At 47.1% G+C, this 17,684-nt stretch overlaps 1 protein-coding gene across 1 annotated transcript in view; it reads left to right on the top strand.

The window, feature by feature from the left end:
* The window catches only part of LOC119971160 (gigaxonin-like), a 58,615-nt gene that overhangs the window by 7,647 nt on the left and 33,284 nt on the right, over positions 1 to 17,684 (top strand). Inside the window, 1 exon segment of the mRNA XM_038806356.1 lies at positions 8,136 to 8,270. Coding sequence (XP_038662284.1) covers positions 8,136 to 8,270 — 135 coding nt within the window.

Below are 17,684 nucleotides of genomic sequence, written 5' to 3'. Positions count from 1 at the left end.
GTTCGGGTACACGGGGAGAATTCAGAATTCTCAGCTGGTACGGGAATTGAACTCGCGCTGCTGGCCTTGTTCTGCATCACAAACCTGCTGTCTAGCCCACTGAGCTAAACCAGCCCTGCTAAACCATTAATTTGGACAGAAGAGATTGTGAATAGCACATAATGAGAATTCTTCTTTGTTAATGTAAATATAAATCCCTCTTCAAAACTCTTCCAATTATCTGTAATTATCACTGTTTAAATTAAAAATTTCTCAGGCTTAAGTTCTGGTGCTGCAGCTTTTTCTGAAAAATATTTTATTGGAGGTATTTTGAAATATATACTGAACAGAAATGACAGTAACCCATACACAATTAACATGATTTCTTCCCCCACATTCCCCAACCATCGCTGACAATCCCCACCCCCAGTTCTGCCAGCTCCGCGTCCCACCAGCACAGCAAGATCCACCTCCGGGCTATCAGGGAGGCAAAGGCTGCCACATCAGCCTCTCTCCCCACCTGTACTCCGGGATCCTCCCCAAATATCGCCACCCATGGGCTCCGCATCGCCGCCACTCCCAAACTCTTCAATATTACAGTCGCAAACTCTTTCCAGAACCCCTGCAACCTTAGACATGTCCCTGCACACCGCTCACATCTATCTGCCACCCCTGGAAAAAGCCAGCTCATCCTAGACCCCGTCATATGAGCCCTATGCACTACCTTAAACTGGGTGAGACTCAGTCTTGCACACGCCAAGGGCGCGTTTATCCTTCACAGAGCCTCGCTCCACACCTCAACTTGCATCGCCCCTCCCAACTACTCCCACTTGCACCTGATCTCCTCCACCGGGGCACCCTCCTCCTCATCAGCTACCCATATATATCTGACACCTTGCACTTGCCTATCTCATCATCGGACAGAAACTTGTCCTGTAGCGCTGGAAGTGACAGCTGTAGGAATTAACCCAACTCTTCCCACAAGAAGTCCCTCACCTGAACCCATTCCCCGTTGGCAACAAGTACACCTCCTCGAGCTCTGTCACAAATCGGCGCTCATAGGGATTTGCCTTCCATCCGATGGTGCTGCTGACATTGGTTCCACACCCTCAATACTAATACCACCATGGGACTCGTGGAATACCTGGCCGGCGAGAACGGAAGAGGTGCCAACAATAGCGCCCTCGGACTTGCCCCTTTATACAAAGCCTCCTCCATCCGTCCCCACACCAACCTCTCCTCCACCGCCCCTTCCAAACCATAGTTATGTCCACTCCCAATAATAACTCTGCAGACTGGGCTGCGCCAGCTCCCCCTCCCCTCCTGGTCCAGGGAATCTAACCCGCCCACACGAACACCAGTCATCTTATTCACCCTACTAAAAAAGACTTGGGCACGAAAATCGGGAGATTCTGAAACATGAGCAAAACCTTCGGCAGCACCAACATCTTTACCGACCGACCCCCCCCCCCCCCCCCCCCCCCCCCCCCCCCACAACAAAGGCTTAATCTTAACATCCCACCTTCTAAAATCCTTCTTCAATCCCTCCACCAGCGTTGTCAGATTCAACTTGTGCAGCTGGGCCCAACTCTGTGCCACATGTATCTTAAGATAACAAAAGCTCGCCCTACCAACCGAAACGGCACATACTTCTTGGACACTAAGAGCAATTTAGCATGGCTAATCCACCTAACCTGTACATCTTTGGACTGAGAGGAAACCCACGCACACACTGGGAGAACGTGCAGAGTCTGCATAGACAGTGACCCAAGCTGGGAATTGAACCTCGGACCATGGAGCTGTGAAGCAACAGTGCTAACCACTGTGCTACCATGCCGCCTATTTCGTTTAACCAAGTCCACAACATATATCGAGGTTATCGGCGTATAAAGAGACTTGGTGCTCCACCACCCCTTCACTGCCCCGCCACCCCCACGAAGACCTAAGTGCCATTGACAATGGTTCAATCGCGGGGGCAAAGAGCAAAGGGGAGAGTGGGCAACCCTGCCTCGACCCCTGGTGCTACCCAAAATACTCCCAATTGTTTCTATTGGTCCAAACTCTTGCCTTGGGGGCCGTAAGCAACAATCTCACCCAGTCGACAAACTCCTGCCCAAACCCGAAGCACCCCAGCACCTCTACTGAGTACAGCCACTGCATTCGGTCAAATGTCACCTCCACTTGCCTTCTGTCGACGGCATCATTATCACATTCAATAACCTACGAACATTGGCCAATAGTTATCGCCCCTTCACGAGCCCTGTCTGGTCCTCCCTTATCACCCTCGACACACAATTCTCTGTCGGCACTGCCAGCACTTTTGCCAATAGCTTTGCACTCACATTTAGCAATGACCCACACTGCTCAAGGTCTTTGACTTTCTTTAAAATGAGCGAGACAGATGCTTGATACAGTGTAGGGGGAAACTCGCCCCTCCCCACCGACTCATTGTACATCTTGACTAACAGCGGCCCCAGCTCTGACACAAACCCTCTTATAAAACTCCGCAGGGAACCCGTCTGGGTCCGGGGCCTTCCCCAACTGCATTGCCCCATGTAATCCATCACCTCCCCCAGACCAAGCAGGGCCCTCAGCCCCTGTACCCTCGCCTCATCCACCCTCGGGAATTCTAGCCCATCCAGCTGAAGGCAGTATATATAGGGCGCACCGTACAAAATCAAGGATGAGCGTTCTGTTCAAGGGGGTGCCGGATATCTGTGAGCGGTGTGGGAAGGGTCCTGCGAATCATGTACATATGTTTTGGACCTGCCCGAAGCTGGAAAGATTTTGGAGGACGGTGTTCAGCACCATCTCGGGAGTCTTGCATGTGGAAGGTGGAGCCTGGTCCCCTAGAAGCCATATTCAGGGTGTCGGACCGGCTGGAGCTGCAGATGGTGCAGAGACAGATGTTCGAGCCTTTCCCTTGCTGATTGCTCATAGGCGGGACTTGTTGGGGTGGAGTCAGCTTCTTCACCCTGTGCCTCGGCATGGTGGGAGACCTGCTGGAGTTTCTGACCCTGGAGAAGTTTATGCTGAGGGGGGAAAGTGATGGTTCTATAGTTGTTGGAGTTTGTTCTTCATGCCTTTTCGGGAGTTGGTTATTGTTGACTGTTGAGGGGGTGCCGGAAGGGGTTTTGATTGGTGTTCTTTTGTATTGTAAAATTCTTGAAAGTTTGCCGAATGTAAATACTTTAAAAACAAATGCGCGAACACAGCATTTAATCCCCGAACATTCCATGAAATCAGCCAAGGCAATCCTCCCCTCTTCCCCGGTCAGCCATATCTTCTCCACTTTAACCAGCTGCTCCAGGTTCATGCCTTGGGCCTCCCCAAGATGTCCACCACCATCACCCATTAGACTGCTGCGCCACACCAACTCGGTCCGTCCCTAAAACCCCACCATCCCTAAAAGATAGAGAGAAAGAAACCAACCCCCCCCCCCCCCCCAATACAACAGATCCATCCCCCACTTCACTCCAGTTAACTAGCCTATCCGCTAACATGGTAGTCCCCACTTGAGGCAACTGCATTCCCCCAAACCCCCCCAATCGCTCTCACCCCTCCCCCTAAAGAAACATTGCCTCCTCCGGAGTGCCCATTTAGAACTCCTGGCTCTGGTATGTGACCGACAACCGGGCTGGATACAGCACCCCAAACACTCCTTCCTTGAACTGGACTGCTTTGACCCTGTTGAACCCAGCCCAGTGCTTAGCCAGTTCCACATCCAGATCTTGGTAGACCCGAGTCACATTCCTTTCCCAGATGTACTTCCTCGTCTCCTTTGCAGAATCTTCTCCTTGTCCAGATATATGTGCAAAAGTGCCACCATCGGCCTCTGCTGCTCCCCTGCCTTCGGCCTACTCTTCAGCGACCTGTGCACTCGATCCACCTCGGGGTGGTCGGTCGAAGACCTCCCCATCTAGCTTCCCAAGCATGCTCGCTACATACTTACGGCCTGTGTTCCTTCAATGCCTTCGGGTAACCCCACAATCCGATGCATCTGCCTCCTCGAATGATTCTCTGAATCATCCACTTTGTCCCTCATCTTCCTTTGGCTCTCCGTCACCAGCGTTCTGCCTCCAACGAGACCAGTCGGTCGTCATGGTGCGCAACCAATTCTTCCACATTTTGGAGCAAACCACTGTGTCTCCAACTTCTGCTCCAATCTCTCAATGACTGCTCGAATCGGCTCAGCCACCTTATCCAGGTCTTCTGAGGTCTTTGCTGCCGGAACTTGGTCGCCAAAAACTCCACCAACTGTTCTGTGGACCACTGAGCGGACAATGATGCCACAGAGCTCTCCGACATCTTTCCTTCTGTCACACCTCGTGAAAACACCTGGTCTGACTGTTGTCCCTTTCCAGTTACACTCCTTAATTGAAATATGCCCACCCGAAGGAGAATCCTTAATCAGCAAACACCCCCTTGAACAGGTAACAAGGGCCAAACCATTCCGCCTCGAGCAGGAGCCATGGCACCACCGGAAGTCCGTACAACATAGTTCTATTCCATCTAATTTAAAATATATATATTTTCAGAGTAAAAATTGGTTTTTAAAATATTTGATACGCCCAAAATAATATTCTGTTTTACCATCATAAGCAAATTGAGCATGTTAAAGTAATTGCGTCCTCTATTTTTGTTGTGGCCTGTAAAGGCTTTAGTCTCAATCATGCTGAAGTTGTTTTATTGAAATAACATGATTGTCAGTTCCACATGAATCAGTAAGTAATTTGCAGCAAAATTTGTTTTTAAGTTTTGTCATAATATACAGCAGTATATCATGGTGCAGACACACACTGATGGACACACACAGGGACCAATCAATATGTACAAACATTGCAGCCAATCACCAGTCAGAATACACACACTATAAAGACAGAGGGCACCAAGGTTCCCGCTCATTCTGGGTGCTGCCTCTCAGTGTAACAAGACCTCATCCAGCCCAGCACAGACTCTCACTACGTGCTGAGAGAATCAACTGGTTCGAACAAGGCTTAGGTCTCTAGTTTAACATTTAGACCTACAGTCATCGTGTGTTAGTTAGTTAGAAGTAGTTAATAAAATTGAGTTGAACCTTCATCAGTGTTGGAAGTGTCTGTTCATCTCTCAAGTCTACACTAGCCAACACCTCAAGTTTATGTTGAGGGCTGTTAAAGTTCCATGTGTATGTTTTCTCTCTGCCTTGCACTGCAGTTGTAACATTGACTGCATACTTTGAGTGAAGTGTTAAATTACATGGAGCAAGACCAGGACATTTAACCCATCAGTTTAAACATATTTTTATTTTATCACTGAATTAAGTGCCTGAATTTAGTCCTGACACTGCAAACAATCTGGTCCTTTTAGTTACTTAATTTTAATTATTTTATTTTTGAATAATTCAAATAGCTCTTTAAAGAGCCGATTGCCCATTTTAATGAAATTGTATTATTAGATCATTCAAATTATTTTAAAACAAAAACTTTCAATTATCACAAATAAATAGTTTCTGCACTTCATGCTTCTAGCACAAGTTTCTACCCACATGTCACAATTTTATGTAAAATATTCCAAAAGCTGTGAAAATTGTGGCTTTGGAATAGACCTCAGAGATGATGATTATTTGCATTCCTCTAATGCTGCTACCCTGCAGAAAGATGTTTGAACTTCACTTCCAAGCTCCCCACCATCTGATTGCGGAAGGTACCCCATAGATGCGCTGGGGAATCCCTTTTGGAACTTGACTGCTAAGCGTTTGCACAGCAATTGCCCAGAAGTGCAGAATCCCTCCGGGAAATTGCTCTGCACAGTGAACCATCTGAAAATTCAATTTTTAAATTGAAAACTGAATGGTTCCGCCAGGGTTACGTCAGCAAAAGTTAGAATTAAAACCTCTTGCTTCTCAGTGACTATTGTAAAGACCCAGACCGACACCAAGTCAGTTGCAACTACAAAAGTTACTTTCTACCAATGAAATATGCATTTTCTTTTTTTTATATATATAAATTTAGAGTATCCAATTTTTTTTTCCAATTAAGGGGCAATTTAGCGTGGCTAATCCACCTAACCTGCACATCTATGGGTTGTGGCGGTGAAACCCACGCAGTCACAGGGAGAATGTGCAAACTCCACACGCTCAGTGACCCAGGGCTGGGATTCAAACCCGGGTCCTCGGCCTGCAGGCCAAGTGCTAACCACTGTGCCACGTGCCGCTCCGAAATATGCATTTTCTAATATTTAACTTGCGATTTATTTATTTTTCCTTCATTGGGAAGCAACGAAAAGGGAATGTAAGGAAATTTTAAATCATTTTTTGAGGATAAGCAATGCATTTCAGACCTGTTTGTCGTCAATGTAGTGACTTTATTTGTTTACCACAAAAAAACATGTATAGTGATGGAGAATCTTAACTACAAAATCTACACTCGATAGATGGGGAGGCAGTGGCGTAGTGGTATTGTCACTCAACTAGCAATTCAGAGGCCAAGAGTACTCCAGCGTCCCAGGTTCAAATCCTGCCACTGCAGGTGGTGAAATTTGAATTCAATAAATATCTGGAATTAAAAGTCTATTGATGACCATGAAACCATTGTTGTTAAAAAACATCTGGTTCTCTATAATGTCCTTTAGGTATTCTGCCATCCTTACCTGGTCTGGAGTACATGTGACTCCAGCAATGTGGTTGACTCTTAACTGCCCCTCGAGGGTAATTAAGATAGGCAGTAAATCTACAGGGTGATTGCATCAACTTCATGCACGAGGTTGGGGCCGATACAGTTGAAGGTGGTGTATAGGGCGCACCTCAAGGGCAAGGGTGAGCCGACTTTTTGAGGGAATGGAGAATTTTTGTGAATTGCGTGGGGGGAGGAGCGCAAATATATAAATATATATTTTGGTCCTTCCCAAAACTGGAGGGGTATTGGTGGGAGTCTTTAGGGTAATCCCAAGGGTGGTGCATGTGAGATACGAATCAGGCCCCCTAGCAGCCATATTCAGGGTGGCCGGTCGACCGGGGACAGAAGCGGGTGCGGATGCAGGGGTCTTGGCCTTCATCTCACTGATTGCCCGAAGGCGGATTCTGTTGGGGTGGAGGTTGGCTTCTCCGCCCTGTGCCTCGGTGCGGCAGGGGGACCTGCTGGAGTTCCTAACATTCGAGAAAGTGAGTTGAGGGAGTGGAAGGAAGAGTTCTACAAATCATAGGCCTGGTTCATCATGCATTTAAAAAAAAATAAAAAATTTAGAGTACCCAATTATTTTTTTTTCCAATTAAGGGGCAAGTTAGCATGGCCAATCCACCTAACTGGAACATCTTTGGGTTGTGGGGGTGAAACCCACAGAGACATGGGGAGAATGTGCAAACTCCACACGGACACTGACGCAGAGCCGAGATTCAAACCCAGGTCCTGAGCGCTGTAGTCCCAGTGCTAACCACTGTGCCACATGCCGCCCTTTCATTGTGCATTTTCACGAATTGGATGACATTGAACATCTTGGGGGGGGGGGGGGGGGGGGGGGGGGGGGGGGGGGGGGTTTGGAATGTATACATTTATTATTTTTTTCATTGGTGTTTTGTATTCAAAATGTTGGGAGCTGTTTGAGGGTGGGTGGGGTGAGGGGATTGTTGTCTTGGGGATTGTCATTGTATTTGTTCTTATTGTTAATTATTTGTTGTTGTAAATATGATAAATGTGAAAAAGGAGAATAAAAAATTTTTTTTTTTTTTAAAGAGATAGGCAATAAATTCTGGCACAGCCTACTACTCCAAAATCCCATGAACGAATAAAATAAAGTAAGAAGTCTTACAACACCAGGTTAAAGTCCAACAGGTTTGTTTCAAACACGAGCTTTCGGAGCACGGCTCCTTCTTCAGGTGAATCCTTCTTCACCTGAAGAAGGAGCCGTGCTCCGAAAGCTCGTGTTTGAAACAAACCTGTTGGACTTTAACCTGGTGTTGTAAGACTTCTTACTGTGCTCACCCCAGTCCAACGCCGGCATCTCCACATCATGAATAAAATAAAAACACTGGTTTTAACCAAAAATTGCAATTGTCTGGTTCAAGAAGCCAGATTTATTTATATATATTTATAATATATGATCGATTAACATTTGTGTTTAAGTGTTGCCTTGGTACGTTAAATTAAAATGGCTGCTTTTAATTTGACAACTTCTTGTAGGTTTGGTGCTGTAGCATGTGGTGTTGGCCTGGAGCTGTATGTTTTCGGTGGAGTTCGTAGCCGTGAAGGTCAAGCTGCAGAAGGCAATGAGATGGTCACCTGCAAATCAGAATTTTACCATGATCAATTCAAAAGGTAACACAATGACCTTTGCTAGGCAAAGATTAATGTTGGACAACATATTATCTTTTTTGAAGCAGCCCTGATTCCGAATGGACTTATTAGCTACTAAAATCAATGCAGACATTGATTTCCTTCTAGCATGTAAACTGAGTATTGGTAATCATTTACTTAGAGTTGTTGCATTCAAATGAAGATAACCAAGTCTTTTTTTACAACAAGTGTAATGACAAGTATAAATAACTGCTGGTGTCTGTTTGAATTACAAAGGCCAACAGGAGTGATTATAGGTTGTATTATCAGAGTTGCCATCCACTAAGTAGTTCATTCCTCTGTTTTCTGATAATTATACATTGGGTATGTAATCTCACCATGTGAGCTGTGGAATTTCAATTCGGGAATGAAATAAATTTGATAATAAAAGAGCTAGTAATAGTAATGGTACATATAAAACTACTGGATTGTCAAAAAAATCTGATTAGGAAGGACATTTTGAATTGATTTATTATTGTCACATGCATTAGTATACAGTGAAAAGTATTGTTTCTTGCATGCTGTACAAACAATGCATACCATACATAGGGAAGGAAGGAGAGACTGCAGAATATAAAGTTACAGCAAGGTGTCGAGAAAAGATCAACTTAATACGAGGTAGGTCCATTCAAAGGTCTGATGGCAGTAGGGAAGAAGCTGTCCTTGAGTCGGTTGGTACATGACCTCAAACTTTGCTATTTTTTTCTGACGGAAGAAGGTGGAAGAGAGTATGTCTGGGGAGCGTGGGGTCCTTAATTATGCTGGCTGCCTTTCCGAGGCAGCGGGAGTTGTAGACTGGGTTGATGGATGGGAGGCCTGTTTGCGTGATGGATTGGGCTACATTCACGACCTTTTGTAGTTTCCTGCAGTCCTGGGCAGAGCAGGCTCCATACCAAGCTGTGATACAACCAGCAAGAATGTTTTCTGTGGTGCATCTGTAGAAGTTGGTGAGCGTCGTAGCTGACATGCCAAATTCCGTTAGTCTTCTGAGAAAGTAGAGTCGTTGGTGAGCTTTCTTAACGAGAGTGTCGGCATGGAGGGACCAGGACAGGCTGTTGGTGATCTGTACACCTAAAAACTTGAAGTTCTCGACCCTTTCTACTTTGTTCCCATTGATGTAGACAGGGGCATGTTCTCCACTACGCTTCCTGAAGTCGATGATAATCTCCTTCATTTTGTTGACATTGAGGGAGAGATTATTGTCGTTGCACCAGTTCACCAGATTCTCTGTCTCATTCCTGTACTCTGTCTCGTCATTGTTTGAAATCCGACCCACTACGGTGGTGTCATCAGCAAATTTGCAAATCGAGTTGGAGGAGAATTTGGCCCCACAGTCATAGGTGTATAAAGAGTATAGTAGGGGGCTGAGGACACAGCCTTGTGGGGCACCGGTGTTGAGGATATCATGGAGGAGGTGTTGTTGCCTATCTTACGATTGTGGCCTGTGGTTAGAAAGTTCAGGATCCAGTCGCAGAGGGAGGATCCGAGGCCCAGGCCACGGAGTTTGGAGATGCGTTTCATAGGAATGATGGTGTTGAAGGCTGAGCTGTAGTCGATAAATAGGAGTCTAACAGTCTTTGTTATCTAGGTGTTCCAGGGTAGAGTGCAGGGCCATGGAGATGGTGTCTGCTGTGGACCTGTTGCAGCGCTAGGCAAACTGGTAGTGGATCAAGGCAATCCGGGAGGCTGGAGTTGATTCGTGCCATGACTAACCTTTCGAAGCACTTCATGATGATGGCTGTCAGAGCCACTGGACGATAGTCATTAAGGCACGCTGCTTGACTTTTTTTTTGGTACAGGGATGATGGTCGTCTTCTTGGAGCAGATAGGGACCTCAGACTGTTGTAAAGAGAGGTTGAAGATGTCTGCGAATACCCCCACCAGCTGATCCGCGCAAGACCTGAGTGCTCGTCTGGGTACCCCATCCGGGCCAGTGGCTTTTCCGTGGGTTGACCTTCGAGAAGGCTGCTCTGACATCTGCAGTGGTGATCGCAGATACAAGTTCATCCACAGCTTCTGGGGTGGAGGACTCGCTCTCACTGACCTCTTGCTCAAAGCGGGCATAGAATGCGTTGAGCTCATCAGGGAGGGGTGCGTTGGAGCCGACGATTTTACATGCCTTCATCTTGTAGCCCATTATGTCTTGCAGACCTTGCCATAGCCGGCGGGGATCCGTGTGGCTAGCCTGGGACTCGAGCTTGGTCCGATATTGCCTTTTGGCATCTTTGATGGATTTCTCTAGATCATATCTGGCTTTCTTGTCGAGGTCAGGGTCGCCTGACTTGAACGCCTGAGTCCTAGACTTCAGCAAGCAGTGGATATCCCTGTTCATCCAGGGTTTCCGGTTGGGAAACACGCGGATTTGTTTCTTTGGCACACAGTCTTCTACACACTTACTAATGAAGTCAGTTACTGTAGTGGCGTACTCGTTCAGGCTGGTCGCAGAGTTTTTAAATACTGACCAGTCCACTGACTCTGAGCAGTCCCGTAGGAGATCATCTGGTTCCTCAGACCGACATTGCACGACTTTCTTTGATGGATTCTCCCGCTTCAGTTTTTGCTTATAAGCTGGGAGCAGGAGCAGAGCCTTCTGGTCAGATTTGCCAAAGTGTGGGCGGGCAATAGAGCGGTAAGCATGTTTGATATTTGTGCAGCAGTGGTCCAGAATGTTTGGGCCTCTGGTGGAACAGGTGACGTGTTGGTGGTAACTTGGACGTCAGCTCTTGAGCTTGGCCTGATTTGAAGTCCCCAGCTACAATGAACAAGGCCTTGGGATGTTTCGTTTCAAGGCTATGTGATGAATATTTCGTCCAGTGCGATTTTTATGTTCGCATGGGGTAGGATGTAAACTGCCGTCATGATAATGGAGCTGAACTTCCGTGGAAGGTACTAGGGGTGGCATTTTAGCGTCAGGTATTCTAGGTCTGGGGAGCAGAAAATCGCCAGTGTTGCTACATCTAGGCACCAGGAGGTGTTGATTAGGAGGCAGACCTCACCTCCCCTTGCCTTGCCTGAGGCCGCCGCACGGTCAGTTCCGGTGGATTGAGAAGCCCTCTGGTTATAGGGTACAGTCCAGTGAAGCAGGAGTGAGCCATGTCTCCGTGAAACAGAGCACACAGCAGTCCCTTAGTTCTCTTTGAAAAGTGAGTCTGGCTTTAAGTTCGTCTAGCTTGTTTTCTAGAGATTGGACATTAGCTAGGAGTAAGCTAGGCAGAGGGGCTTTGGGGCCGCGTTGTTTATCTCTGACCTGCAGGCCTGCACGTTTTCCACACTTGCTGGAGTAACTGCCTCTTTTCGAGCCTGGGAGACGGTGAGAGTATGCACTATTAAGGGAATAGTTGTGTCCAATGAGGTTATTCACTCTGGTCGGTGTGTGTGGATGGAGGATTTGTTGCCTTGCTTGCGGTTCCTACATTGGTAGGTAGGTCTGCGTGGTCGGTAAATTTAAAAGAGCAGTATTAGTGATTGTTAGGCTGTGGGAGTTGATTTTTAGGAGTGTGGGGCGACTGGAGAGGGGAGGAGTGGCAGGAGTGCTTGGGCCTGCAGAGGGTCACAGCTCTCTGGGTCAGTGGGGGTGAAAGCTGGCGGGTGTGGGGGGGGGGGGGTGCTGCAGCTGCTGCGATGCTGGCCTGGTCATTGGAGAGCAGCAGAGTGCATGTCCAGGCTTCTGTGGTGTTTTCCAGGTCTCTAGGAGCTTGTAGAGTGAAGGTCCTGGCTTCTAGGGTGTTTTCCTGGTCTCTAGCAGCTGCTGGAGGGGAATTCCCAGGTCTGGGACTGCAGCTACGGCAGCTGCTCACACGTGGTCAGCTGGTCCAGGTCGATTTCAGGTGTCTCCAGTGTCATAAAGATCGCTAAATCTGTAAGTAATTGAATTCGAACATTGTTAGAGAGTTTAAAAGAGTTAGATTGAAGTTTTAGAAGCATAGAACAAGAGTAAAAGATAGAATTAGAGGGTATGCTGGGCACAACTTGCAAGAAGTCGCCTCGCTCCGGTGCCATCTTTTTCGAGAGACATCTGCCATCATTGCCCTGTCTGGCCTAAATGTGACTTTGGGCCCACTGCAATGTGGCTCACTGTTTTTTGTTAATATTTTTATTCAAGTTTTTCATTTTATACAGTACAAAATAAACAAATCTGTGTAGACCAGATACAATTTACAAAAGCCCAACATCGTAATAGCCCCCACCCCGCCCCCTTTGTTATTTAAATTTTTTTTTATTGGAACATATAATTTACAAAAGGTGATTGTCATGTATTTACATATACATAGTTATTCTTCCACCCCGCCCCTCCATTTTAAGTGTTCCTTTGGGGTCTTATTCTATTTTGTTTTATTTGGTTCTGCTGGTCTGCCTGCTGGTGTGGTATGGACTTTTCTGCTGGGGAGAAGGGGGGGTTGGGGTTTAATGTCCCTCCCTGTACCGGACAGTTCGACCTTGGCCAGCCTCCATTTTGTCCTTTGGCCCTTCATCCCGACCGAAGGGCCCTGTTCTTGTCCTCCTATTGTCTATTCCAGCTGTTCGCAACTCCCGTCCCCACCCCCTCCCCTCTCCCTGTCCTCATCTTCCCCCCAACCATCCTATTTCTTTCCTCTTCCAATTCCCGGTGTCTTGTCAGCCTAGTGTGCCCCCAACCCCTACCCTTGCTCTATTGGCTGTTTTCTTCAAACAGGTCCTGGAACAAGTTGGTGGATGTGGCTAACTTTTAACTGCCCTCTGAAATATCCCAACAAGCATTCAGTTGTTTCAAGCTACTGCAGAATAACATAGGAAAGCTGAACAGACCGCTTGACACTGGACGTGACAAAAGCACCCCCCCCCCCCCCCCCCCCCCCCCCCCCCCCCGCGCACTCAACTCTTCAAAGTCCTCCCCGCCAGCATCTGTGACTTGTGCCAAAATTAGGAGAGTTGTCCCATAGGCTAGGCCACCAACAGTCTAACATAGTCATACTTTTTTAGCCCATGTCCCAGACACCATCTAGCACCATCCCTGATTATGTACTACCCTGCCAACAGGACAGCCCCATCAGAGGTGCTGACAGTTGTAAAGAGTTTGGACGAGTGGTCCTTGCTGTCCTCAACATTGATTCTGGATTCCTTGAAACCTCATGTCCTCAATGTCAAACACGGGCAATTAAATGTCCTGCTGATTACCACCCTCCCTCAGCTGATGAATCAGTACTTCTCTATTTTCACAACACTTGGGAGAGGGTAGCAAATGCACAAATGTACTCTTGATGGGGAATTTAAATATCCATTACCAAGAGTAGATTCATAGCATCACTACTGGCCAAGCTTAACATGTCCTGAAGGACCTAACTGGGCTTGCAGCAGGTTGTGAGATAACCAATCCAAGGAAAACATTCTACTTGGCCTTGTGGTCATCAATCTACCTGTCACATATGCATCTGTCCATGACAGTAGGAGTGACCATCACATAGTCCTTATGGCGATGAGGGCCCTCTTTATCATAGAATCATAGAATTTACAGTGCAGAAGGAGGCCATTCAGCCCGTCGAGTCTGCACCGGCTCTTGGAAAGAGCACCCTACTCAAGCCCACACCTCCACCATATCCCCATAAACCCAGTAACCCCACCCAACACTAAGGGAAATTTTGGACATGAAGGGCAATTTATCATGGCCAATCCATATCATGGCCAATCCACCTAACCTGCACATCTTTGGACTGTGGGAGGAAACCGGAGCACCCGGAGGAAACCCGCGCAGACACTGGGAGAACGTGCAGACTCCGCACAGACAGTGACCCAAGCCGGGAATCGAACCTGGCACTGTGAAGCAACAGTGCTAACCACTGCTACCATGCCGCCCGTGCTCTTGAGGATAATAGTTCAAACTCCATGGCAGCTGGTGGAATTTTAAATTCCATTTATTAATCTGGAATATAAAGTCATCTTTCCGTCCATGGTTGTAAAAGCCAATGTGGTTCTCCAGCAGAAGGATGTGGAGGCTTTGGAGAGGGCGCAGAGGATGTTTACCAGGATGTTGTCTGGTCTGGAGGGTGTTAGCTATGTGGAGAGGCTGAATAGACTCGGACTGTTTTCATTAAAAAGACGGAGGTTGAGGGGTGACCTGATAGAGGGCTACAAGATTATGAGGGGCATGGATAGAGTGGATGGGCAGGCACTCTTCCCCAGGGTAGAGGAGTCAGTCACCAGGGAGCATAGTTTTAGCTCTGTGGGGCAAAGTTTAGAGGAGACGTGCGAGGCAGGTTTTTTACACAGAGGGTGAGAGTGCCTGGAACGCGTTCCCAGGGGAGGTTGTGGAAGCAGATACATTAACGGCGTTCAAAAGGCATCTTGATAAACACATGGATAGGCTAGGTATAGAGGAGGATACGGCATAAGAAAGTGCTGAGGGTTTTGGCAAAGGTTGGTGCAGGCTTGGAGGGCCGAAGGGCCTGTTCCTGTGCAGTATCGTTCTTTGTAATGCCCTTTGGGAAGGAAGTCTGCCGACCTTACCAGTTCGGCCCACATGTGACACCAGACCAACAACAATGTGGCTGCCCCTCAAAAGCCATTCAGTTTAAGACAAATTTGGGATCGGCAACAAATATCAGCGATGCCCACATCTCATGAAAGGATAAAGAGAAAAAGGAATTGACTTGCACCATTCGGAACGACCAATGCGCCATTCACAGTTACATCAATAGGCCATCAAAAATCAGTAGCTCAAAAGCTACATCCTGAACGAGAATTAATGAAGTCCCTAAGGCAAGCAAATGACTTGGAATCTAAATTGTTCTTCGGTAACACAATTACAAGTTTAGCAATGCAATCAGAGATGTGCAAATAGCCTAGTAATTTTGAATTGACCTATTCCTGTGTTAAACTGCACGTTCCATAGACAAAGTCAATCATTTTAAACCATTCTAATTTCCATTTAATCATTCTGAATTGTTCTACCTTTTTACTCTTGTCTAGTTTCATACAATCCCCAATCATCATGGGACGTCCTTTATTTGCACCTAACCTAATCAATGCAAGCAGTAATCCCCCATTAGGACACCATACAGTAGTTAACTCTTTGCTTGCTAAATACCCAAACAAACAGTACCTAAAATTCATAGTACAAGGAAAAATATATGAACGTCCACATTTCTTGCAAAGCCTAGCATATCCCTCACTCTACCATTATCATCAAGCCAGGGAGTGTAGAAGAGTATGTAGGAGCAGCAACTGACAGACCTAAAACTGAGGTTGCAACCTGGAGAACTAGACCATAAGACAGAGGAACAGAAGTAGGCCATTTGGCCCATCAGGTCTACTCTGCCATTTCATGAGATCATGGCTGATTAGATGTAATCCTCAATTCCACTTTCCCGCCTTATCTTCATAACACTTGATCACTGTTAACCATAAATGTCTTCAATTAGCATTTCAACAACTCAATAGTATCCGCAATAGCACCTCCTACTTTGTGACTGTTAGCCCTAGACTGAGCAGGACAGCAGCCATGTAGGAACATCATTTACTGCAAGTTTCCATCTAAGTCGCACAACATTCTAACTTGGAAGTAACATTTCCATTCCTTCGGTGTCATTGGGTCCAAGTCCTAGAACTCCCTACCTAACACCTCAATAGGGTGTACCTTCCCCACACGGACTACAGTTTTTCAAGAAGGAAGGTTAACATCCCCCTTTAAAGGACAGTTGGTGATGGACAATAAATGCTGACATTGCCAGTGACACTTGCATCCTGTGAAAGAATAAAAAACATTCTATTTGATTGGAGGCAATTATTTAGCAAAGTACTTGAGATTTTAAATCTCATAGTTTTTCTGTTGTAGCGATAATTCTATGACCTGGTGGCCCTTACTACATGCATTCAATTTTATCTTGTTACTGCCAAAAAGTGTTCAGGGACTTCCTCACTTAAGAATCGAGGGCAGGATTCTCTCAGCCTCGGGCTGGGCCTGAGAATCCCCACGATCGGCACGAATCGCGCCATGCCACCTCGATGCCGGCACGCAATTCTCCGTAGAGCGGCCGGCCTGCCGATTCTCGGCCCGGGATGGGTTGAGCGGCCGCCGTGAAAATGCCGAGTCCCGCTGGAGCCATCCACACCTGCTCTCAGCCAGCGGGAACTCACATGGAAAGGTCGGGGAGCAGCCTGTGGGGGGGGGGGGGGGGGGGGGGGGGGGGGATGGGATGTCCAACCCAGGGTGGGTGGGGGGGGGGGGGTGATGTGGCCTGGCCTGCGATCGGGGCCCACTGACCAGCGGGCCGGCCTCTGGCTGGGGGCATTGTTTCTTCCGCGCTGGCCCCTGTAGTCCTGCGCCATGTTGCGTCGGGGCCGGCACGTTGAAGGAAGTCACTGCACGTGTGAACGTTGGCGCCGGTGCCACTGCGCATGCGCGGTTCCCGCGGCGCCCAGTTCGCACTGGGATCAGCAGCTGGAGTGGCGTGAACCGCTCCAGTGCCGTGCTGGCCCCTTTTGCGGGCCAGAATTAGACGTCTGGTCTGCCCGTTCACACCATCGTAAAACGCGACGGCATTTACGACGGCTTGGACACTCTGCCGCAGTATTAGAGAATCCCCCCTGAGTTTTTGTACGTGTCTTAATTGTTACCGTTGTGCCTGCCAGCGGAGAAAAACATACTGACAGTCATATTTTAAATGGAAGGAGAGCAGCTGGTTAGAATCTGGTCATGAGTGTGTCACACACTCCTGAGATGGAGAATATTTTTTCCCCTATTAATCCTTTGTTTAAGCAAAATCTTCAAAGCTTGGACCAGGACTGTCATTATGTCGCCTTACAAAAAGATGTGGTATATTTCCTAAATATATTAACTAAAATGATTAATTCTATAGAGTAGTATCAAAGTACTAGTGAGTATACCTGAAGTTTTTTGAGGTGAAATGCCATTGAATGAAATGAAATGAAAATCTCTTATTGTCACAAGTAGGCTTCAAATGAAGTTACTGTGAAAAACCCCTAGTCGCCACATTCCGGCGCCTGTTCGGGGAGGCTGATATGGGAATTGAACCGTGCTGCTAGCCTGCCTTTGTCTGCTTTCAAAGCCAGCGATTTAGCCCTGTGCTAAACCAGCACACAACTGATCACCATGTGAAAGCATTCACTATAACATTTCCTCAGGCTTTGAGGTATTTCTTCCACTTCACTTCCTCCTTTAGAATTTATTTTGTTGCTTAAGCTGCTGGTGTATACTTTGCCTCTTTTTGTAAAACTTGGTTTCGCAAGTTTCGGGGGACCCAATGATGTCTGTGTGATTCAGCAATTATATTTTTTGAACAAAGTTCATTTTCTGTACTTATTTGGTGTAAAGAAAGAGTCTGCATTCATCAAGTGCTTTATAATCGCAATTTGACTGAAAGCACATCATATATAGTGATTTACTGGTTGAGGTGTAGTCGT

The sequence above is a fragment of the Scyliorhinus canicula genome, chromosome 9 (genome assembly GCF_902713615.1).
Source record: "Scyliorhinus canicula chromosome 9, sScyCan1.1, whole genome shotgun sequence".
Lineage (NCBI taxonomy): Eukaryota > Metazoa > Chordata > Chondrichthyes > Carcharhiniformes > Scyliorhinidae > Scyliorhinus > Scyliorhinus canicula.
The sequence above is the reverse complement of the archived record's forward strand: the minus strand, read 5'-3'. Positions and strand labels throughout refer to the sequence as shown.